This window comes from Aphanomyces astaci, assembly GCF_000520075.1.
Source record: "Aphanomyces astaci strain APO3 unplaced genomic scaffold supercont1.2, whole genome shotgun sequence".
In the NCBI taxonomy this organism is placed as follows: Eukaryota; Oomycota; class Saprolegniomycetes; order Saprolegniales; family Verrucalvaceae; genus Aphanomyces; species Aphanomyces astaci.
In genome coordinates this window covers 1305104-1329342 of record NW_009798265.1, presented here as the reverse complement: position 1 = coordinate 1329342, position 24239 = coordinate 1305104, and the positions used below count along the sequence as shown (strand labels likewise).

General features: G+C 56.5%; 3 protein-coding genes across 5 annotated transcripts; all 3 read right to left on the bottom strand.

Annotated features, from left to right (window-relative positions):
* Positions 1-188: 188 nt before the first annotated feature.
* Positions 189-389, bottom strand: H257_01346 (hypothetical protein; the record flags this gene model as incomplete). The annotated part of the gene is made up of 1 exon (XM_009824505.1): positions 189-389. The coding sequence occupies one exon, from the start codon at positions 387-389 to the stop codon at positions 189-191; it is 201 nt and encodes a 66-aa protein (XP_009822807.1).
* A 402-nt stretch (positions 390-791) lies between these two features.
* Positions 792-1892, bottom strand: H257_01345 (hypothetical protein; the record flags this gene model as incomplete). The annotated part of the gene is made up of 2 exons (XM_009824504.1): positions 792-1222; positions 1856-1892. 2 exons carry the CDS (start codon positions 1890-1892, stop codon positions 792-794), a joined length of 468 nt encoding a protein of 155 aa, XP_009822806.1.
* Positions 1893-2149: 257 nt separating this feature from the next.
* On the bottom strand, positions 2150-24021 carry H257_01344 (hypothetical protein). Of its 3 annotated transcripts, XM_009824501.1 has the most exons (41): positions 23844-24021; positions 23541-23790; positions 23290-23493; positions 22922-23226; positions 22570-22860; positions 22183-22501; positions 21708-22115; positions 21368-21632; positions 21079-21293; positions 20763-21032; positions 20544-20705; positions 19292-20500; positions 19119-19246; positions 17555-19049; positions 16855-17496; positions 16706-16786; positions 16430-16656; positions 14595-16377; positions 14446-14537; positions 13891-14365; positions 13456-13845; positions 12964-13407; positions 12001-12897; positions 11699-11935; positions 10809-11648; positions 10632-10757; positions 10307-10587; positions 9414-10261; positions 8993-9349; positions 8483-8941; positions 8178-8426; positions 7415-8101; positions 7143-7352; positions 4992-7084; positions 4702-4931; positions 4566-4639; positions 4224-4519; positions 3888-4177; positions 2944-3814; positions 2592-2882; positions 2150-2534 (listed from the first exon to the last, which is right to left on the bottom strand). In XM_009824501.1, the coding sequence occupies exons 1-41, from the start codon at positions 23972-23974 to the stop codon at positions 2196-2198; spliced, it is 19461 nt and encodes a 6486-aa protein (XP_009822803.1). In that variant the 5' UTR covers positions 23975-24021; the 3' UTR covers positions 2150-2195. The 3 variants fall into 3 exon arrangements, with proteins under 3 accessions (XP_009822803.1, XP_009822804.1, XP_009822805.1); XM_009824502.1 differs by lacking the exons at positions 23290-23493; positions 23541-23790; positions 23844-24021 and having other exon boundaries at positions 2196-2534; positions 22922-23252; XM_009824503.1 differs by lacking the exons at positions 2150-2534; positions 2592-2882; positions 2944-3814; ... (5 more) ...; positions 7143-7352; positions 7415-8101 and having other exon boundaries at positions 8102-8426.
* Positions 24022-24239: the final 218 nt, after the last annotated feature.

The window sequence follows — 24239 nt, the reverse complement described above, 5'->3', positions numbered from 1 at the left end:
GGCCTTGCTTGTCGAACGTATGTGGCGCCATCATACAACCGGTAGTAGTCATGATGTTCTGTTGTGTCATACATACCCCATGCATAGCATATTCACTCTGCCCTCATCAACTAACTTCATTGATTTCAAAACTGATTAGCAATCTTGCATATTTTAGGCTGGGCCGTCGTCTCTGTTGTTGTCCATGTTCAATGATCTCTGTTGTTGTCGATGTTCAATGACACACCAGTCATGTGCTCCTCCTGCGCTCGCCTACGATCGGATTCGGTGAGCATCAGTCGCCCACGGAGCGTGAATATGTCATCTTGGGGGGCCAGGTCGATGTAGTTAATCACGTCTTGGCTGGTCACGACGCCGCCCCCCGTGGGGTGCAACTTGAACAAGATCATAGCCGGTCTAGCATGAGCATTGTCAACATGCCTTAAGTCATTCCAACTTTGTCACCCTTCATTAAGGTCATACATGCCCTTGTCGTTGAAATGCAAAAGCAGTCTTCGTGCGCAACAAGAGGTGAGAGCTACTGCAAAAGGGCATCCCCAATGGTGCTACGTATGTTTGTGCCGCATTGCAAACTTGTGCTACGCATGATGACACCTCATAACATTCGCATACTACAGTACGAATTGTCTGCAGCAGAAACAGAAGCAGCTACAGATACCGCACTATCAGACATTGTACAGATATCCCGTGGCGCCGCATATCCTTGCCAGGAACGAACGATACTCGTCGACTGGACGTTTTTACTGGAATTTCATGTTGCTGTAGTGGCAACGGTACCACAACAAGTTGCATTATGCGCATGGCCCGGGCCTGTAGTGGTTCGAAGACGCGCCGTTGTTCCCCGTCCTGTGGAGGCGCGCAGTACCTTGCTGCAGAGGACTAACCACACGAGTCGATTTGACATTTGTACTGGCGTCCCAAGCTGCCGTGTGTTCCGACGGCACCACGTTGAGGCGTGCCAGTTGCAGGTCCCAGGCTTGACGTTCGAGCACGAGCTGTTGTTTCTGTTGCACTTGGGGCATCGCAGGGTTCTCTCGCCGATAGGAGCGCACGTTGGTACTGTGGTTCCAGGAAACGTTCTCACCGGCCTGGACTCGACGAGGGGGTAGGACCAAGAGATGCGTCGCCTCGTCCGCTTCTTGGTGCGGGGACGACACGCCGCGAGCGTTCGTCGGGACTGAGTTGCGGCTGCAAGCGCTTGGAGCACAAGTTGCTGCTATTTCTGCAGCGGCGCTCACGAAGGAAGGTATCGAAGGCGTTGGTAGGCATTGGCATGGATGTTCGATCGAATGCAAATTGAATTGACTTGGGTTCAACTAACTGTAAAGCCAAAATTCTGTCGGACGATGAATTTCGGTTTTGGCTTGCGGTGATGTTTTGAATGCATTCTTGTTGAATCGATTCTACACACCGTCGCAGGCCAACAGCATGCCAAGAAATACAAGTTCCGACGGCCTTTGTAAGCGCATGCGTTGAACTACTTCACGTGTCGTCTTCCCTCGCTACAATAGTTGAGGACTACTGCTGTGTAGCGTACGCTGTGCGTCATTGCGAAATTGCGGTAGGCGTGATTCATACTTCCGACTTGTCTGCAGCAGCAACTACAGTCACCCTTCATATGCCATGTCGTTGAGTTGCAAATAATACATTAATGCAAGTTCACTGCTCATGCGTATATATATACATGAAACTATACGTTGCGATGTTGTGCAGCGTCTCCCCGCGATAGCAAACATATATCATCAGGACGAACGGATGACGAGCTCATGTTTTGGACTTGCGTTCTACATGAACGAACGGACGACGAGTTCAAGTTTCAACACGTCGTTCCTTCGTACCTGTAACGTTAACGTACCGAGTTTCCTGAACAGCCACACCAGGGTCCCGCCCATGTAACGAGAGAATGGTTGTTCCACCTGTGTCGTGCCTTTAGAATTGATGGTTCCAGGAATCCATGAGAACTATAGTTTTTTGTGCAAGTACTATTGGAATCCACGACCTTTCCAGTTCGTTCAGAGATTTCATGGAGTTCCTAGTATCAAATATATATATGTAGCGAAAGCAACGCGATGACTGCCGTGCCCTACCTTTGTTTGCAGGGTGCTTATATATACCGATCGGACAGCGCTCGGCAAGCTTCATGCTGATTTTGAAGAGAAACACATCATGCAACAATATATTAATACCGCAATGATCTACTTTTTGGACTTCTGTTTGAGCTTCATTTGATGGATGGCCTTCTCCATGTCCTTCGTCGCGCGCACCGAAAGCAACGCTTTGGGCGTGGGTCTCACCGCCTGCTGCACCTGTTCAACAGTCTCCTTGTCCGTGTCAATCTTGCGCCCTTCAGCGGTCGCCGTCCCGATCGAGTTGATGTTCGATGCATCGATCGTCGCCTGGCGAACGTTGCCCGTTCGCGGGGGCGAGGCATTGGCCATCGTCTTTTTCGTGTTGAGAAGGATGTACGCGCCCGAGGGTTTCGCATCTTCGGTCTCATCCGAGTCAGCACGCAGCTTGGACGTCAATTTCTCCACCTACGTACGACTCATGGTTGTTTTACTCAATTCATCACCCATTTCACTTGTATCTACCTTGTTCATCAACTGCTTGGAGATGGTCGTGCGTTTATCTTTGAGATCCCGCAGCATGTTTTGCTTTTTGATTTGCGTTTTCCCTTGCAACGACGACGACACGACGATCTCGTCCGTAGTGACTTGGGCCACTTGCTGGTCTTGATGGTAGCCCCGAATACACGACATGGCGTACATAAAGTAGTCTTGGTCGATCAGGTCCACGAATCCCCTGTCCAGTGCCTCCAGGTACTGCTTGACTACCGCCGTGGGCACCTTCACCCCCAGCGCATACACTGCATGCGATACCACCTACGGCCACCCCCTCAGGTTCATTCCATGATCCTAAACATGAAACATGAAAAACACCCACCTTGTACGATACCAGGCCTGTCTTGGCGTGGTCGGCGTCCCGAAATAGCACCGCGAACGCGTTCATTTCTTCACGGGTGAACCCGGCGATGGCAGCTTTGACCTGTCGGGCGCGGGACTCGACCGCCACGCGGTGCGCGTTCTCCCTCGCGACGCGCAAAATAACCAAGTACCGTAGCCGCGCGAGTTTGGCCAGCCACCGCCTTTGAATCACCAGCGCCGAGCTATGGCGGATGCGGAGGAACGGATCCATGATCACCGTGGCGTCGTCGGGCGTGGCGGCGTCGTCCAGGTGGAGAATGGCCTTGCCCATGCCGATCAAGGCTGCCATCCACGTCTGCTTCCACCACGCCGACAGCGTCTTGGACATGACAAGGCCAAAGACGTAGGCTGGCTCAACCACCGCGCCGTGCAAGACTGCGCTCCACACAAACACGCCCAGCCACGGCAGAGCCGCATAGTCACTCAAGTCCCACGCAATGAAAATGGCGCCGCCACCAAACCCCGCACACCACACCCCGCAAACCACATACACAACTTTAACGATCCAGGACGGGTACCGGATGTTGAGCTTGCGCTGGAGCTTGTCGTGGGACATGGGCACGAGCCGGGTGTGGGGGGACAGCGGGGTCTGCGCCAACGCAGTCGCCACGGCCTCGCTGACGTTGTCGATGCTCGTTTGCACCAACGACGACGTGAGGCAACCCCGTTGCGGCGGCGCAATGGTCGCCGGTGACATATCGAACAACTCGTCGGCGGGAGGAACCGCGTTTGTCTTCTTGACGGACGCGTGACGAAGTTTGGCATCCCATGAAATGAGAATGTCCCGCGCGAGGAAGGTCGTGCACGCAGCCACCAAGAGTTCCATGACCCTAGTTTACACCATATTTTCGTAATCGAGTGGTTATAAGACATACAGCCAGCTACGTTATGTATGTTACGTACCCCATGACAATCAATACAGCGAGGACGATCTGGGCCACCGACTGAACCTGCGCGAGCATCTTGTCTTGACACCCACCCAGGTCGGCAACCACCGTGATGCGCTTAACGATGATCGTGCCATCGACTTTAGTCGCCGTGACGTTTTGTTGCGTCGATGGACCTGGCGGACACGGCCGGGCGGGAAATTCTGGGAACCCACAACACCCCAGTTGGGACTGCCACTGCAGGCGGAGGACGCCGGATGTATCGCCCAACCAAATGGCGCGCAACGCATCCACAACGCTAAACCCCTACGAAGCGCCACGATGATTGTAAGAGGAGGCGCCAATTTCTTACGGTATTTCGAATAGTCCAGTTGCGGGGCGTCGTGGGCTCCTCCATGGACTGCAAGATGAGAAACACCACCAACGCCAGCACGACCACCAGCACGAGGCTGACACCTGTCGCCGCGCGAAGCCCCAAGTGGGTGAATCGGGAGTGCAGTGTCCGGCGCTTGAGGCTCGTGCAGACGAGGACCCCCCCAGCGGACAACATCATGAGACCCGGCACGACAACAAAGTCGATCGACGAAGGCACTTCCAGTCCAAACATGTAAAACCCGAGACCCACTTTGCCCAGAATCATATACACCACTACAAACAATGCATGAGTTTAACGATGAACAACTTCTGGACGAACCGATGGCCACTGCGAGAAACACACGCAGCCAGCACAACACAAACGCGAGCCAGTCCACTTGGTGTACAAACCAGCTACAATGTATAGGGTCAGTATTCGTCCAAGGATTTGCATAATCCAAGAATATAGCACGCACGTGTAAAACCGCTCCTCCGATGTCACCATGGTCAAGTGCCCGAACTTGGCCATCAGCGTATGTAAACTCTGCATCATCACGTCCCGGAAGTACACTTTTTCCTTGCGCCGACGTTCGGCAACTTTAGCCGCGTCGTCGTCGTCGTAGCGATGCCGAATGTGCGAAAACAATCCGACAAACGCGATTTGCACCACGAGGCTCACCAAGCTGTACACCAATCCCAACGACAGCTACGTCACATACGCAACCATGAATACCCAACCAACATAATCGACGATATAGATTCAAACCAGGGCCGCGGGGGACAGAGGTTGGCACTCGACGCTTGACGTCCGCGTACATCCGTGGTTGGTCTGCACGACAGCATTCACAAAGGCCAGCGTGGCCACCGCACACAATATACACGTGAGGCGCTGCGGCCGAGAGAATTTTGCGTCGTAGTTCTTCCACAACGAACGCGTCATGTGGTGGCGGTCAATGTCGTCGCGGTACTTGGCGCCCCACCATCGCATCTTCTTGACAATGCCGACCCATACATCTCGGTGCAACAGAATTAGCCCTCGCAATAGCAACATCGACGTGACCAACGCTATCGATTCCAGCGTTGAGAAGGCCACGAGGAGCTCAAACAGCTGGCCGAGGAGGGCGGCGGCGTCCTGCAATAGTACGCTGCGACACCCCGTGCGAAGGCCAGTGGGGCACGCCAAGGACTTGCCGTCGGACGAGGTAGCTCGATCAAACTGGTACAAACTTCCAACCAACACGGGATCGTTGTAGCCGCAGCATAGCCGGCTCTCGGCGACAAACATACGCGAATCAAACGACAGCCCCGTCCAAATGCTATCGAGGGTCGTGTCCAGCAGTGGCTGCCACGACAACGTCGATGTCGTCATGGAGCTCACGACGCCCACGGAACTCCATCCCAGCACCACCAGACCAAGCGTGAGCCCCATGTAGATGAGCACCACATGCAGAATCTTTTGAATCGATCCGTACAATCCGTACGACGTCACGGCACTAGCGTACGTGACAAAGACGACGACGAGCGCACCAATGGAATGACCAAACAAAGTCTGGATCACACTCGACGTAAACACTGTCGTGCCGGCCGCCACGTCCACCCCAACGAGCCCCAGCCCTAGGAGCGTCACGACCACGCAGGTCACGACCAAGATCATGACCACTTGCGTCATCCAGACTTGCCATGTAGCTGGCTTCTTCTTCCCTTGGCGGTAGTACAGCACCCCCGTCGCAACCAACACCGCCACCAGCAGCGCACATACCGCGGCCGACGATTTGGTGGCCACCGCCGCCGCGCGAGCCAGCGTCTCCATCATGTACACGCTGCACCCATCCGTGGCGTCGGGTGGGCAGTGCGGGGTGTACTCGACATTGGTGACATTATTGGCATCGTTCCACGTGGGCTCGAGGTATGGCAGCGTAAAGTTGACGTCGCCCGTTGTCGTGGAGACCTTAGCAAACCCACAGCACAAGTACGCTTCCTGCACGAAATGCCGCGTCGATGGCGCAAAGTTGGTCCATGCCGACAGCAACGACGCATTCGTTGCAGACGAACTTTGGGGGTTCTGGATGCGGTAGGCCGCAGCAAACAACGCCAGAAGCGACAACGTGACACCCACCAGCACGACGGCCGTCGCCCACAGCCACTTCTTTCGACGCGTGAGGCCCGCGTAGACCCCAAGACCGCCTACCGCCAACACCGCGAGGCCGAGCAGTAAGATGTACGTGCCAGCGTGGTAGCTAAAGGCCACCAACACCGCCGACACGGTGACCAAATTGGTCGCAAACAGCAAGTCACACGCGACACCCACGAGAATAGAACCACAAAAGACCACAGCGACGCTGGCAAACACGAGGATTTGAGTGCAAACGCGAGTGACTATGACACTCGTGGGATCTGAGAACTCGTCGGCGGTGTCCAATACTAGGGCGGACGACGTCGCATGGGAATTTTGATATGCGAGGAAGAGGGCGGTGCAGAGCAGCAAAGCCCCCTGGGATGCGAGAAACACGAGCAGGCGATTCAGGGTGGTTAGACAGAAGTGCTGGACCGCACTCATGATGGAGGGCGCGCAGAGCGGGAGGATGGTGCTTGACGTGCACGTGCCTTGGGCCTGCAAACTGAAGCCACAACACGCAAACGCCGTTTCTAGATCCAATTTGTTGTGTGTCGAGAGTGCCACGTATCGAGCCTCCAACATGGCCTGAAGAGTCGCGTACGACCCGAGGTTGGACGCGACTGTGTAAAGGGCGATGGATAAGCAGACCCCGGCGACCAATAACACCACTTGTCCGACGGCAAACCATTTCATTTGCCTTGCATGGACCCCTGCTAGCGCCCAAGCACCCATCGTATGCAGCACTATGAAAACAAATCTATTATAAACCAAGCTTGAGATCATTACTTGATTGCAACGTACCCAAGTAGAGGCCACTGACGATCACAAGGGGCAGGCCCACTTCGAGCTTCAAGAACACGGACGCCGACGCCAAGGCAAACACATTCCACTGAAGAATTGCATCCAATCCAGCTAGAATCCCAAACACCGCTGCTGAGGCGCTCAGGTGACAGCAGACGGGAAGGGTGCACCGCAAGACAATCACAAATAGCTTCGAGTCCCCTTTCAACCCTACAGCAATCCCACAACAAGAGTGTCAGGATGGATTTGAGAAGATTAGGGCTAGGGACTACCATGAGACAGATTGTCGATTCGGATTCTTTCCCAGCGCACGAGAACGTTGGCAAGCGCCAAAGCAACGATCTGACTCACAACGACCCCACTCAGCGACGTAAACACGTTCTCAAACAACGTGGACGCGGCTTTTGTCAGCTCGCGAAAGCACGTGCGACGGTCGACACTGTCTGGGACGGACTCTTCCGGACACGGCAACACGGGGGCGTCGGACGTGGAGACGAACCCACAGCACCCCATTTGAGTCTGAATGTCCCCTCGAATCGTGTCGGAGAAGCCCCCCCACAGGGTCTGGAGGTACACCTTGGTCGCCTCTGGAAACGCTTCGACGTCGACCAAGTGCTTGTACGCACTCGCGAGCAGTACACACTCCCCCACCACGAGCACAAACATAAGGAAAATATACAGGCCTCGGAGCCGACTCGACGTGTTTCGGTACGCCACGAGCACCCCAAGCAACGCCACCCCGGCGAGTGACAAGCCAAAGCCCAAAAAGACTGTTCCCACTGTGGGACCGTAGAGCACAAGTACGACACTATGTGTTGTGTTGCCGAGAAAGTGGATGAAGTCCACGCCCACAGCTATAAACACAACCGACACGACGATTAGGAAGCCGTTGACGACTTGCAAACTCTGACGAAGAAGAACATGTTGCGATTGCAACCGCAATGTTCCGAACAGCGCTCCTAGGTTCATGTATTTACACAGTTAGATATCATCGTGAGTATGTATATAAACAATAAGGTTGGACAATTCGCCAACCTTCGTGGAGCGCCATATCGGCAAGAACGTCAAGCGCGGTGGACTCTGCAGCGATGGCCGACAAGGCCTCGCTGTCGTTGGCTGGCTTGGGGTCGTGGCTGTTTGGGGTGCGAAACGTCGTCATAAACGCATTGGCGGTGCTCTTCTTGTACATTTCCAGCTGCGGCCCCTGGACGTTGCGCATGGTGGCGGTGGATTTGGTGGACTCGTGCAGCAGCAGCTCCTTCCACGTCTCCTTGCTCAGCATCCCTAGACCCACATGTCAACTGCTCTGCTCAAGCAGTACACCACACAATATCAAGTACCGAGTCGTTTCAAGCGCACTGCCTCCTTGTCAGCTTTGTCTTGCCGCTTGCCCCACACCATCCCCCCGACATACGCCAACAAGAGCACACTCAACGTGGCGACGGGCACCACGGACGGCCTTTCGTTGCGGTACATCGTCGGGTGTTGGGGGACAAACGTTAGGACCTCTTCTGACACGATGACCACTTCCAACGAGCCCAGCGTGTCGCACACACACGTCGTGGACGTGGCCGAGCTTGTCACCATATCTTTTGAACAAATCGAACTCGAATCCCAACCATTAACCGCACCATTCCATACCCGACAGGCGGTTGCATACCGCGGCCCTTTGGTGAGTGCTGGGTGGGCTACCGTCACGGTCGCCAGGGGAAGAGAGGCGTCCATGTTGCCTGCCTTGAGCTTTTGCTCGCGCATGCATGGATCGTTGGGGGCAACGGTTGACATGGCCAACAACAGACCTAATATTGCCGCCTCAACAACATGCGATGGTTGTGTATTAAGGATTGTACCTTGGTATCGCGCCTGGAGCACACTGGTCGCCGTGTGAATGGCGACTGTGACGGACGGAGCGAGCGCCGGCGTGTCTTGTGACAAGGCGCGCGAGTGACTCGGAGTCGTCCACACCACTGCATCAATGAAAAACAAGTCCCCCAGACACGCGACGGCCGCTGGGGTCAATTGGACCGTGGAAACTGTCGGCGTGATGGCGGCCTCGTCCAAAGTGTACGACAGCGTGTTCCCGAGGACGGAAAACGTCGCCACGCCGTTGGACCGGATGTCCACAGGGGGTTCCCCTGCCAAGAGATTCAGGCTGCTCATGGCCGCCATGTAAAGCATGGATTGCATCAACCACGAGCTTACATCATCTAGGCCACCATCAGCACACGTTCTCCATTGAACACTCTAAACCACAATTGATCCAGAACCTACCCATGGTCGATACGGCATCCTCGGCGAGCCGGCGGCCGGCAGAAGCCGGCACGAGGTCCTTTTTCGTCGTCTGAAGTAACGAGCTGGCGGCAGTCAGTACCGTCGCGCCGACCGACGCGACCATGCTGGACGGATCATCCTGTTTCATCATGTGGGAGGTCGCATCTTTGAGCATGTTGGCTGCCACGACGACGTTCGCCACTTCCATGGTCGCCACGTCGTTGATGGCGACAATGTTACTTAAAGTGAGCACGCTCTGGGTGAGCGACGCCGGCGTCGGGTCCATCACGGTGGTGACGGATGCAAGGGACGTGAGCATCTCGGCCGTCATCGAGGTCACGACCGCGGTCGAGATGGAGCACGCCGTCCCCGTATAGCCGGACACGCAGTCGCAGACCACCGTGACGTTGTTGCAGCGACCGTGGGCCCCGCAGGACGTGGCGTTGCACGTGCCCTTGGCGTTGACGAGGGCCGTCGTGGACATGAGCACCGTCATGGCGTCGTTCAAGTTACCAGCGTTCAGCGTTGTGGCGAACGTTCCGTTGTTCGTTTGGGTCCAGAACGCGGCGACGTCGACAATAACGGGCTGCACGACAATGGCCGACGCCATGACGGAAGTGGACGCGCCCAAGGCGTCCGTGATCACGGCGAGCACTTGGACGGTGCCATTGGTCTCGGACGTGTTGGTAAGGAAGAGGCGAGTCTGGGTGCTCGGGAGGGTCTGTGGAGGGGCCAGCGGAATCCACCCGCCAGTCACTGAATCGAGTTTAAAAAATGAATATTGCACGGGCTGGTCTTCGTCGCTCCAGTTTTCACACCGCAGCGTGAATTGGTCCTGGATCGCCATGCTAATGAAATGTGATTCATAGACTCAAAACAACAAATAGTCGTACCCCAGGGGCGGCGACACGGTGAGGGAGCCGGGGCTCGGGGGACTGTTGACGGTGATGGACACAGTGCCGAACCCCTGCGCGCCGTTCGAGTCTGTGGCAGTCAGTCGGAAGATGTACGTTTTGCCTGGGGTTAGCACATTCGGAGCCAACGCATTTTGCATCGCGGTGACGGGAAACACAAACGCCGACACGTTGGTCGAAGTCAGGTTTAAGTCCCCTTGATCTTGACTCCATGTGGTCGTGTACGGATACAAAGATTCTACCGACGACAACAGCATCACCTATGTCGACTGTCAGACGCCCCCCAAACAATTCTAGCAAGTACCTTGGCAGACGGATTCACTCGCGCCACAATCGACTGGCATCGCACAACGGGAATGCGGCCGTTCACAGTTGTGATGAGCACACTCGCAGTCCCCACGCGAGTGGTTGCGCATGGTGTCACTGCACCCTACTCATGTCGTTCAGTCCATTTTTCTCAAAACCAAGTACAATTCTCTACCGTGCAATTCTGTATGACGCGCACAGTCATATTCAGCACTTTGGCTGGGGGGTACGTCAATGCGGGCAACGTCAAGACCGACAAGTTCGCCGATGAGAATTCTATGGCGGTGCCCGTTTGGGGGTTGAGGCAAGGCACTTCCCCCGCCGTGGATTTGGTTTGATTGGTGGAGGGGGTGACATCTTGGCAGGACCATACATACGTCATTGGGACAGCGACTTGATCGGGATCGTACGACAAGGACGCGTTCACAACCAGCGGATCCGCCGACCCGATGACGTGATCGCCGTCCACTAGTTTCACCACGAGATCGCTTGGAACCACCGTGACATTGGCCCAGTCGGACGACATGAGCGTCGGCTGACCCGGGTAGAACGCGTCCACTCGAAAGCGGTACGTGATGCCAGCTCGCAGGGCGTTGGGAGCCAATGAATAAGTCCGAGGGTCCACCGCCATGTTGACCAGCGTTAATCTCGTGGCGACTGGAGACTCGACGGTCCATTGAAACTGCACTTTGGTGTTGGTTTGGGCGGTCGAACAGTTGGACGAGACGGCTGCGACGGTCGCGGAGAGCTGCAGCGCACGCGGCCGGCGCATGGAGAAGGTCGTGTCGCCTGCGATGGCCACCACCGGAACCGGATCGCTTCGCGTTTGAACGGTGTACATGGCCGTGGACTTTTGGTTGAAGTAGTTGGTCAATTCGACGCCAAACACATACGTGGACGTTGACACTAACGTCGCACGATTCACTGTCCAAGTCAGTGACGTGGCAGTGGCAGCGAGCGACGCGAGGGCGCATATCGAGTTGAACTCGTCTTCGCTCGACAACGGGCTTGTCATCTATGCCATTTGCACACATGTTGGTGGTCATTTGGCAGTTATAACTCTACCGAATCAAAGGGGGACGTGCAAAGAGGAGTGATCGTCGAGTACAAGGACGACGCGGCAGCCAACACGGCGGTGGCGTTGGTAGGCAACACGTCAGACGGAATCGCCGTCGTTAACATGGCGAACCACTTGAGCCGAAACGGACGGTTCGCGTTGCCCGTGGAAGCCGTAGCGTCCAGCGTCAAGTCGCCGCATGGCCCGATGAACTTCGCCCCCACCAACACAATATTGGGTTTGACCTACATCCCACAAAGCAACATCACCATCGCAACTAGCATTGTTCTATGCACGTAACGACACTTACCACAACCAAGCCCACGGTGACCGCAATGGAGGCGGTTGTGTACAGCACGTTGAAATCGCGAGCTTTCACAACGTAGGGCGACGTGCAGAGGCCGTCGACGACATATGAAGGCGCGCAGGTTTGCAGCGTGAGGATATGAGACGGTAGGAGGGTCGCTTGGTTGCCCAATGTCATTTGCAGCGTTTGAAGGTCCAACCACAGGCATCGTGCGCCGTCCCCGAGATAGTATCCCATATTAGTAGTGTTCCAGACAAGCCCGCAGTCGAATGGGGCACTGGGAAGCACGTATCTCGCGGCAATTTGAGTAATCGATTTGGACTTGTCCACGCTCATGGTGGCAGCATGGAACACTGGCGAGTCGAATGAGACCACGACCACCACCCCCGTGCCGTCGAACGCCGCGCGGATGGGAATGGGAGGCGGAAAGTCCTCACGCCCGAGAACCGTCGCCATCAAGATGGACGGGGCCGACGCGTTGTACTTGGCGTCCTTGGACAAGGGGCGATGGCCGATCGATGTTTGCATTGTCAACGGCTTGGGGGACCCCGTCGTGATGGCCGCGAGAACCACGGCGCGGCTGTCGTTCCAGTTCAACGGGGTAAACACGATGGATTGGACCCCTTGCGACGTGTTTAAGCTATCGGTCAAGTACACCAATGGTTCTTGCACCAAGCTGGTGGAATCAAAGGTTCCCCGCGGAAGGAATGACTCGAACGGCACCGACAGTAGCACCGTCACGTCGTCGTAGGGCTCCGAAGACAAGGCGATGCTGTACGACGCATTGAAACTGCCCTGCGCAACAGTCAATTTGGACGGCGACGCGCGCACGACAACGCCGGACGTGTCCACGTCGGTGATGTAGACGGTCATGGAGGGAGCAGCGACCGCCGCGCCATACTACACAAACCCCCGGTGATATGAAAACTGCAATGTCGACAGATCAATAGAAAAGTAGGTAATTACCCCAGCGTCAAGGGAGGATAGGGTATGAGCGATCAAGGCGGAGTGCACCGCGGCTTCATCCAAGTTGTCGAGCGTAATGGACACGGTCACAAACTGCCACGTGTTCCACGTCAATTCGGTAAACTGCACCGTTTGGGTGGCCATGGTCACATTGCACTTTCGGGAGTACTTGGTTTGGTAGCACCCTTGCGACGCATTGAACGATAGGGTGACTGGAAACCACGGCTTGGAACTTAACCGAAGGGCATACGACACGACATCGCCTTCCGTGCCGTTCACAGATATCTGCGACAGCGTCACCCCCGCCACGTCCGTGTCGACAGTGAACACGGTGACGTTCGCAACGGCTTGTTTGGCATAGATCAAATCGTTGGTTGAGACGACGTGGGATAGCAACGTCGAGTGGGGGGCTGGGTCCACAGTCCAGTCGTGAAACGCTTGAACCTTGTGTCAGCATAACGTTTTTAGCAACGCCTTTCAAAATGTACATACCGTCAACGTCTGGGGGACGTTCCAATTCCGCCACGTAAACACCACCGGAGGCGGCAACAGAAGGACATTGCCCAACGCGGGGGTGCCGTCGGACATAGGCGAAATCGTGACTTTTGCGAATGGTTCCGATGTCAGCACGATCGTGAACTGATCATTCCGACCCAGTTCGGCCACCACGAGTGTGGTTTTGGATACGACCATGGCCGACACGTCGTCGTCGTAGATGGCCACGTCGATGGTCGGGACTGCCAGTCGGTGGTACTTTAGGTCGGCGCTAAATACGGAGTGCGAAATGCCGCTGTAGTGGACGTCCGCTTCGTCCAGGGCGTCGTTGGTGGCGCGCAGGAGCACAGACTGCGGGAGGTACCAGTTTTGAGGGGTAAACGTCACCTACTATCACGTTAGTAGCTCGAACTAGTTAAAACCATGTCGTACGTTGTTCGTGTCGAGGGTGACATTGCACAGCTCAAAGCGGTAGCAACTCGTGTTTGTCGAGTCCAGCCACGGGTACACGACGACGACGACATTGGCGCGGGGTTCTGTCATCAGGGTCAACGTGTACATGTCGGTGAGTGTGCCATTCTCACTCACAGTCAACAAGGTTCTGGACACGACGACTTGCGCCCGGTCGACGTCTTGGACCTCCACCGTGATGTTGGGCACCGCCAGACTGGCGTAAATCATGTCCAGAGTATAGGGGAAGTGCATGAGCGTGGACTGCGTCGTGTTGGAAGACGGAGTTGTCTCGTCCAAGTAGTCGTGCACTGGGACGACGTGAATGGTCTGCGGAATGAACCAGTTGGATGCGTCGAACTTGGGTCTTGGCGTGACCACCGTGGCGTTGCAGAGGTAGCGCTCGGGGCTCAACGTCACCACGAGCGGATATACGCACGACCCCCGCAACCCATAACTAGGACATTCAACATCGATTTTTCAGATCGTGCGTGAAAACGAAGGTAAGATTTATGTTTGTATAGCATTCGTAAGTACATGTCAGTGGGGTCGGATGCAAAGGTGGTCAACGGGTACTGGGCACATCGAGCCCCCATAGGTCCAAATTGAGTGGCGACCATCGGCGGCACCTACTCAACCGAACGTGATGTGCATGGTGACAGATAATACCATCACCCTATTCGTACCACTTCTTGGCCGACAGACGTCGTGTCCACCGAGATGCGTACGTCAGTGAACCGAAGCCAGTCATTGAGCGACCAATCCATGTGCCACATGTACCCACCATCTAACTCTGGGCCTTGCCGAGTAACCCGGACGCCCTTGGTGGCCGTGGGGGTCGCGAACGGATGGTCCGGATCGAACGCGCTGTCCCCCTGACGATACGACGTCACAAACGGCAACGCCTCCAGCGCCTCCTTGACGCCGTCCGACGTGACGTTCACAGGCAGGGGCCACGTGGTGCCGCTGTACACCACGCCTGATTCGTTGAGCGTCAGCGACACTCGGAACGAACCGGTCAAGTACGTGCCATTGGCCACCGTGGCCACCGTCAGTGCTGCGCCAGGACCTCGGAGCTGGCTCGTGCCGACGAGCGACGGAACGTCACCCGGTGTCTTGGTGAACGAGATGGCCCACGTGTACTCGCGACAGTTTCCGAACCCGTCGCAGCGACCATCCGATCGGGTGACGTCTACCCCCGTCAAGGGAATGCCCAGGGGAAGAGCGAGAAGGGCGGCCTGGACTGCGGACGCGTTAGCATTAAACGGTAGGGTGGGGGTCGTTTGCGGGGGCACCACCTTGTCGTACACTTCGGTACTGGGATACGTGAATTTGAATCGACCACCAAGGGCGACTTGGAACGTGCCGGACAGCGCCGCACCCTGCTGAATGAACACACTCACAACCGTTGAGCCCGCCCCCGTGAGGTTGAGCGATACGGCGGTGAGGTTCCCCACCGGCCCCACGTTTCCCGTGAACTCGATCGTCCATTCGAATGTGAGTTCTGGTGCCAACGCCCGTCGCCGGACTTGCACAGGACCGACCGTGGGAATCGTCGCTATCGCTTGGACGACCTCTGCCTCGGTCGCGTTGTACAGCAACGGCGCCGACAACGCTACGAACGTGGAATTGACCGGATACGACAGTTGGAACCATCCGTTGACCGTGTTGGCTTGCTGCAGGCACGTCCACGTCATGTCGATGGCGGCAGCGGCGCCAGGGGCCGCGACAACTCTCGACGCGTCCACAAACAGTTGCGGAAAGTAATTCGGGACAGATGTCAACGTGATCGTCCACGTCACGCTGGGGCCGCGGGCGGCGGATTGCACCACGGCGACGTCTTTGACAGTTCCTTGGGCTTTGAGGGTCGCGGCTACTTGGTCAGCGGTGGCATTCCAAGGCACGCTAAGCAACGATCTCTGGCGGCCGTATCCAAGCACCCACGATCCAGACGGTGATTGCAACGGCGTTGTGCGATTCAAGAGGGCGATGGCGGGAAAGGGCGCAATGGCGACACTGAGTTCGGGGACCCCCACACTAGAGAGGTACGTGATGCGCCACGTCATGACCAACTGGGAGGACGTCGAATCCACCGTCGTCGCCACATCGTACAACGCACTGCCAAGCGCAGCATTCAGCGCCGTCTGCAGCTGGGACGCGCTCGCAAACGCATCCAGCGCAGCCACCGTATTGGCATCGAGTCGAAGCGTGAAGGTCGTTCCAAAGGCCGCCGTGTTGGAGTACTGCACCGTAGTCGGAAACAGAATCTGGAGCGTCCACACTTCCAACACGTACCCGCCAGTCATGGTCACTTGAAAGATCGGGTTGACATGCGTTGTGGACGTCATCACTTTTTGGATCCCGTTTGTCGTGGTCATGGACGCAGTGACCGTTTGAACTTCCTTGGAAGATGACGTGCCGAGCGCAATGGAATTAGCCGCCAACGCTCGAGGCAACCCACATGTCCCCCTACAAATTGAAGCACCCGATTCGTCACGCCAAACAAGTTTGCTTTTCGTACTTGTCCAAAGGATAACCGCAGAGTCGGTAGCATTCGCTTGCGGCTTCGTTGCTCACGGAAATGTTCACTTCGGACCACGGCTCCGTCGTCAACACAAGGGTGTAATTGCCTTCGTCATTGGGCCGGGCTTCCGTCAATGCCAGGGAAGACCGCGACGTTACCACTTGCGACCAGTCGTTGTCTTCCACCGCCACGCGAATGTTGGGGAGCAACGCATGATCGTAGTCCTACCGGTCAAAAAATCAACTTGCAAAGGGGTTCGCAGAGGACACTTACGGGGTCGAGACTGGCGGTTGTGGTTTTGATCGTGGTGAAATGGATGTCGGCTTCGTCCAAGTGATCGTCCACCGCTTCCACCTGTAAACAAAACGTCACACCGTCGCTTGGATAAAGCAAACCATCGTGGGCACACTAGTTGGACGCACCGTGACGGGTTGCGGAATGTTCCACGTGGCAGCTGTAAACACAAGCGACGTCGGGGACACGGTGGCATTGCACAGCCATGTCTCGTTGCCGACGAGGGGGGTGGTCACCACCGGACACGAAACTTGCAACGTGGGCACGCCACAGGGGCGGTAGCAGTCGGTGTTGGCGTTGAAGTAAATGTGCACGTCGCGCTTGGGTTCAGTTTCGAGCGCTACTTCGAACACGGCGTGCAGTCCGTCTTCTGACACGGTCAAGTACGGCGACGACAGCACGACGCCGGCGACGGCCATGCTTTGCAAGTTCAGACCTATGGGAGGCACAGCCACAGAAGTGTAGTCGGCCTGGGGGACTGCCGACGTTGACAGCGTTTGGGTGGACCACGAGAGGGTGGTTTCGCCAAACAAACTGTCGACCGTGATGTTGATCAACGCGGCGGCGGTGGCTTGGTTTAGCAGAAGGTCGTGGAAGTAGCTCGACACGTTAGCCCTCGTAGCGTCGGAATACGCCGGCGTCGCGACTTGGACCGACGGAGTTGTCGTTGGAGCGCAAAACGCTTGGTGCTGATTCGTCAGTATCTGGAGCCCTTGGGCCAGCGAGTCGTCCGTGCCGTGGACAATAACGTATTGCGGACTGTTCCAGTTCTATCAAGTTTCCATTTCGTCAAGCATGATTCAAAACCTAATCGAAGACCAAACCAACCTTGGCCGTGAATCGAAGGGTTGGCGGAATCGCGCTCGTGTTGCACAGCCCCCACCGATAGCACTGCACTTCCGTGACCACGTCCACGTCCACGGGGGTCGACGGTTGCGACGTCAGCTGTATCGCATACGTGGAGTAGCTTTTGGACGGCGTGGGGTAGTAAAAGTGCTCGAGGGTTTCAAACGGAGTAAGCGCTCGCTGGTACGTCGCGACATGGGCCATACGACAAGGCACCAATGCGGACGTGATCATGAACGTACCGGTCCACCGCAGTGAGATCGTGTCAGTTCGGACGACCTGCACCGTGTCGGAGGTACTCAACTGGTTCGTCACGACGTTCCACCCGTTGGCAGCCAGCGTCTGGACTTGTGAGCTCCAGTCGTACGTGGCTACGATGTGCGTCCACACATTGGGCACGCCTCCGACCACTGGCCCCAACAACGTCGTGACGACGCCACCATACCCCCGCAATGTAAAGAACGAGGTTTGGTTGGCAAACACGCCGATGTCGTACGAAGCTGACGGGGAGGCCGCCACGTACGCGAACAGGACCACCGTCACTGGGGGTGCTACCGTTGGAAACGAGAACCAGAACTCGACGGAGAACGAGCTGTCCCCGGCATTGAGGTACGACTGGCCAAACCACTGGACACGAGCCAGGGGCGGGGCTGTCAACACGAGGCTCGCGTCGTTGTTGACCAAGGCGTACCCGAGGGGCCAAGTAGTTGATGTGCCGAACGTGGCTCGCACGACTTGGACGTGGCTGTCGGCGTTGGCCTGTTGAAGTCGCCAGTAGCTTAAGGGCTGGTCCCGAAGGATGATGGCACGATAGCCAGTGGGAAGCAGCACCACGTCTTGCGTGGGAAGCGAGGGCGGGGGCACAAGGAGGGCAACGTCGAGGAACCCAGACGCAGCCAGCGTTTCCCCGACAATGCCGTTGGAAAAGCTATCCAAGGCGCAGCTGGGGCACTGGAACACTGCGCATCGATTCTGACACAAAGGCGGTAACGCTGCAGAAAGTACGCCGAGAAAGGACGACGTACACGCACACGGGTCCGTGGACGACGCTGCTGTAGGGACCGTACGGACAAGTTTTGAATCGCCGTACACTGCAATCGAAATGGCACTCACGGGGTCGACAGAGCCACCACAACCGGACGTGTCAAAGCTCATCTGAATGCTCTGCAGCTGCTGGACGGTGGAAAAGTCTACGACAATCCACTCTCGATACGACGATGACGTGGCAGCACGGTAGCAGGATGTTCCCCACGGCAGCTGCATGTCAAACGATTGAGGGGAACTCGTGCTGTGTATGCGATACGGAACAAACGCGCTCGACGAGTCCATAAAGGTAAAGGCGGGTAAGGCTATCGGTCGTTGGCCAGACCCGCGAAGCTCCAGCAGGACATAGCGCGTCATTTCCGCACGCCATCGACGCACTTGAATGTCCTGCACCGTCAAAATCCCACGGCCAGTCAATTCCACGCGTAAGTACCTAGCAACATCGCCAAAGTTAGCATGCATGTATTCGTTTATAGCCACGAAAAACACTAGATGGTCGTACCGGCCAGATGCATAGGATGGCCATGTCACTTGTGTGGAGAAGCACGCGCCAAGTGCCTTTGTGTATGACACTTCTTTCGTAGGATCGGGTGTGTTTGTCATGGGTAGCGCCGACAAGCGCAGTCGGATCTAACGTTCACATGAGTATTTGCATCACACTATATAGGGACGTACCGATGTGAACGACGAGATGGATGTTGCATCCACTGGCATGGTGGGACTGGCACATGCAACCACTTCATCCAGCGTCCGGCCGAGCGTCAGTGCAATGTCGCCAATCGACACCACCGAGCCCAAGTCGAGATTCCACCAAGGATTCGTCTCAAAAGACGTCGAGAACGGAACGGACCCGACGCTGCTTTGGGTGGTGGGCATGCCCGCCGCAAGGTTGTCGTCCCCGATGTACGCGCCGGACGCAAACCCCCACGAGGTTCGCACGAGGCCGTCGTTGAGCTTGGGTTCGAGCAGCGCGGTGGTTGACCGTACGCCCCACCCGTCGTCCGTGGTGGTAAGGGTGATGCCAGGCCCATAAAACTCGACTTCCGCAAGGGCGACCGACGCAAAGATGCGAATGTAGAGCGTGGCGGCTTTCACAGGCCAAAGAAGGACTGGTCGGAGAATGGGCAGCCGGCGAAACGCAGTGCCGTGGGCTTGAGATGTGGCCAGGTCCCACGTCGAATTGAACGGATCGGTGGATACCACGACGTCCAGATACCCCGAAGTGACACTTTGGGGGAGAAAGATCGCGAGTGTGCCCGATGGCGTCGTAGTCCCGAGGCTGGCCTGCCAGAAAGACGTGATGACGTCTCCAACACTCGTGCGACTTCCATCGGTCGTGACGTTTGCGATGCTGCTATTGGGCTGGACTGCAGTACTGGGCTGATTCCCCAGTAAGTTGGGAAAGTCGGTGGTGATGACCAGCATGGGCGGAAGGTTCTCTGGGTGGACGCGCGAGTGCATTTGCAAGTTGGCAGGGTCAGCCACGATGTCGACACGGAACGACACAACTACCAACGGCGATACCGCCTTTAGCAACGCCGTGACGTCAATGGAAAGGGTAAAGTCGGGACTGAGGGTCACATTTTGCTCGATCGCAGTAAACGGCAGTGTGGGGGGCTGTGGCGACAAGTCGGCCTCGGACCAGTTGCTCGCGACCAGCAACACCCGCAGCAACGCCGTCGGGTACAACGCGTTGTCATTGGTCGCATTGAGTTGCGTGGAGTTGACCACGTCATACTGTGTGCGGAACAGGACAATCGACGCCGACGACATTGCACCGTGGAACGCAGTCCAGTGCAACGTCGGAACGTGAAACTTGAGCAGCGTCATGGACGCATCCGTCAGTAACAACACGTTGCGTTGCACGCCCAACCCTGGCACCACCTAAGCCAGAATTTACGAATAAAAGTACTACGATTTCTTTTACCGTTAAGCTGTCGATGCAGGTCCCGCGCACTGTTTCCCCAACATGACGCGTGGTGGCTGTCGACTGCTTCAAACTCAACTGCGGCTTGGACACAACCACCCCCGCGACGTCGTTGTCGGCTACGACCACTTGGATGCGGCGATGGTTGGGGGCCTTGAGCACCTAAAATACCAAGCATACTGATGGCCAAGCCCCCTCATTGGATGCATTATAACGTACGGTGGGCATGTCGTTGTACGGAATCGGGAGGGGCATCGTGTCTGGGAGGTTACTCGATGGAAGTTCTTGCTTGAACCAGAACGCGGCGTTCGCGAACGACGACGTGCCAAAGAGAGTGTGCGTGATGGACGTGTTCAAAGTACCCTCCGCGACGGCGTCGTCGACAGCAGACACGGCGAACCATTGAGGAACAAACCAGTTGGCGTTGGTAAACGTGAGAAACGGGGGCGAAATCGTCACTTGGGCCGACGATTGCGCGACCACGGACACCTTCAAATTCGTGAGATGTGTTGGCAGGCAAGGAATATTAACGTACGGTGTCGGAGCTAGCACCAGGTGGAAACACCGATGTGAAAAAAGCAGCGGACAGCGACGTCCGGCACACATTCAAGTCTGTGGAGGGATCGCAGAACGACACCGTCGACGCCACCCCCGACACAGACGGAGGCGCGTGTAGCACGACTGAGTACTGGCTGGTCGTCCCGCCGGGACCTTCTGCCACTCGAAGCACTGGCGACGACAACGTGATAGCTACGACAGCACACACAAACAAGACGTTTCAACAATCACGACAAGAACCATCATGTCGTAGCCTTGTTTTATACCTGGGTCGTTGTCAAAGATGGTCACGGCCATCTCTGGACGGGGAGCGAATGACGCCATGCCGCAGTTCCACAACTGGCGCTCCTGCACAACTGTACTCGGGAGGACACGAAAGATGGCGTCGAGCACGCGGTCCGCCATTCCCGGGGGCCACGCCTCAAACGCCCAACGCTGGGTCGTGAGGCGCTGAACTCCAAGGCACAACTGCCACAACAACTTGAACGGGTCTTGGGACAGCGTCGCTAGACCAGGTCCGTCCAGCACGCCCTACATCAACATTTGCGATACAGCATTGCCTCAAAGAACGTAACGATAGGCAGGACATGCAAAACTAAAACGAACCGCAAACGTGTAGACGTAGCCAAGGACGTCGGCTGGGACAGCTGTGAGCACCAGCCCCGACACATTGGTACTGACGGGGTTGGGGTTGGGGAAGTCTAGACTTTGCACAGTTTGGCTCGACCACGTGCCGCCCCACCCGTCGTCGAACGGCGGCGGGTTGAACTGAACCTGGCGCGCCCATAGTTCGATGGTTTCCCCGTCGGCATTCACACTGGTGGAGGTAGACGACGGCGGGTTCGGATTTAGCGCCAAGTGGCCGTAACGAACTGGAACGGCCGAGAGGGGGACGGCGAGGGTTCCCCCTCCAAGCTGCACGACCGAGACGCCATTTCCCAGCTGCGATACAGTTCCATTCGAGGCTATATCGCACACGAGCTCGGGCGAGCCAGCCACGCATGCCGCAGTAGTCTAAATGCGCAATAAGGGGGTATGAGGAATATTTGTAGTGTGACAGGGTCAAATAGCGCACTGTGACCTGTATTGAAGTACATTGTCCACGAGTGACTGTGCTGCCGGCGCAAGTACACGTGGCAACGTAAAAGCACGACGGCTGGCGCGTGTTGTAGAAACAGTCGCGACTGGTCGCGTAGTGCCAAATGGAACCCCCCGAGTGCACGCCGCCGAATTCGTTTTCGGACACGTTGTCGTCGACGGCACGCACGACGATGTACTGTACCACGTTCCAATTCTGCGGCGTGAACACGACCTGCGACGGCGTTAGCTGGGTTTGCAGCGGCCGCATCGCCACGGCCGTCACCGTGACGTTATACCAAGGCCGAGTCGTGAGCACCACCCTACCCATCGAATTGTTAGTGACTTGGTGTAGATATCTATATATATACACAAGGAAGAACACGCTTACCCGTAGCGATCGGTGCCCCCACCTTCCACAGCATACACGTTCGACCGAGACAGAAACACACCCGGTCGGTCGTTGTCTGTGACGGTGAACGCGACGGACTTGCCCAGCATAAACGGCGTCGACGGCGCAAAGTGCGGGTCCGAACTCACCACTGCGTGCGTTATCGAAGCGTAGTGCGTGTCTTCGGCAATGCTGTCGTCGATGGCAGTCACAGTCACTTCTTGGGGCAAATTCCAATTCTCAGGCGTAAATACAAGCCCCGCCACAGGGGCGAAGTTCACTTGCGTGAGCCTGCCTCAACACACAAAGGTTATTGCATGCTGACTACGATCATGTATTTCATTTGACTTACGTCTCGCCGCTGGGGCTAGGGATAGCAGGACTGGACATCGCGACTGTTACTGGGGCAGACGGTCTCCGATTGAGCACCAAAGTGTACCGACCGGTGGTAGTCGAAGGCGCCTCGGAGATACGCGTCTGGACGGGCAGGATGGATACCCCTCCGTCCACCACGTGGTTCACTAGCTGCCCTTGGGGGCTAAACATAGCTAGAAACTTGACTCGGGTAGGCCCCCTGCCGCCACCACCCGCGACCACCACACTTCCGTCGTCGCTTTTGCTGAGGCCATAGGTAAAGTCGTCGGTGGAAGTCCCAAACTACAAATAAGCAGTGTATATGAGTGCGCCGTTTGTTCAGCCCATAGTAGCCATGCGGCGTACTTGTCGACCCCAGAGTTTGCGCCCGGCGGTGGTGTACTTCATGACAAATACATCGCGACCACCAAATTGGCGGTACCCATTAGTCGCGTGAAGCTGTTCGTCCAGCGCGCCAAACGTGACGCCACACACATACACGTATTCGCTTCCGTCGGCTTCGGTTTGCAGCAAGACATGCCGCGCTTCGTCGTGCTGCGGAGTGCCAATCTACGCCAACGCCTTAACGAATGTATGATGAAGAGTGCTGGACGCACTTGAGCAATCCATAGACGAGTGCCTGTGGGCGACAACTTGATCAAAAACAAGTCGAAGCTGCCCGCGTTGCACGTGTCCGCCGTCACATTGCCCGTGGTTGACCCCACGACGTACAAATTCCCCGCCGCGTCCAACACATTCGCTCCCACGATCTCGGTGCCCCCAGACGCGAGTGAATCGGACCACGTGATGGTGCCGTCCGCGGCGGCGTTGGCACTCGTCACGCGCACATCTTCGGTATTTGTGCGCCTGACATGGTATCAGAGACGGCGATGGTTGTTAAGGAAGGATATATATCCCACCAGTCAGCTGACGAGAGTTTCTCGGCCCTCGAGACGTAGTAGGTCGAGCCATCTGTGGCCACGTCGTTTGCTGCGCACAACGCCAAGATAGCAAGCAAACACCCCACGACGACTGCGCGCCATCCGGCCATGATGGTGCGACGTCTTAGGTGGGTAACTGCGTGCAAGTAAATGTTCGACAATTTTCCATTTGTTCCATCGTTCGCCATGGTAATATGAGTTTCTCCATTTGCAGCAAAAGTAGGACTAATGGTACCCCAACGCACCCCAACGCACTTGACAAGGGCATGGCACATACTGTAGTTGCGTCAACACCTCTCGTCATTTTTGTTGGCAGGCCGCGCTCGCGGAAGAAAAACGTGCGTGTGGCGTGCCACGTCATCCGCATACGTAACC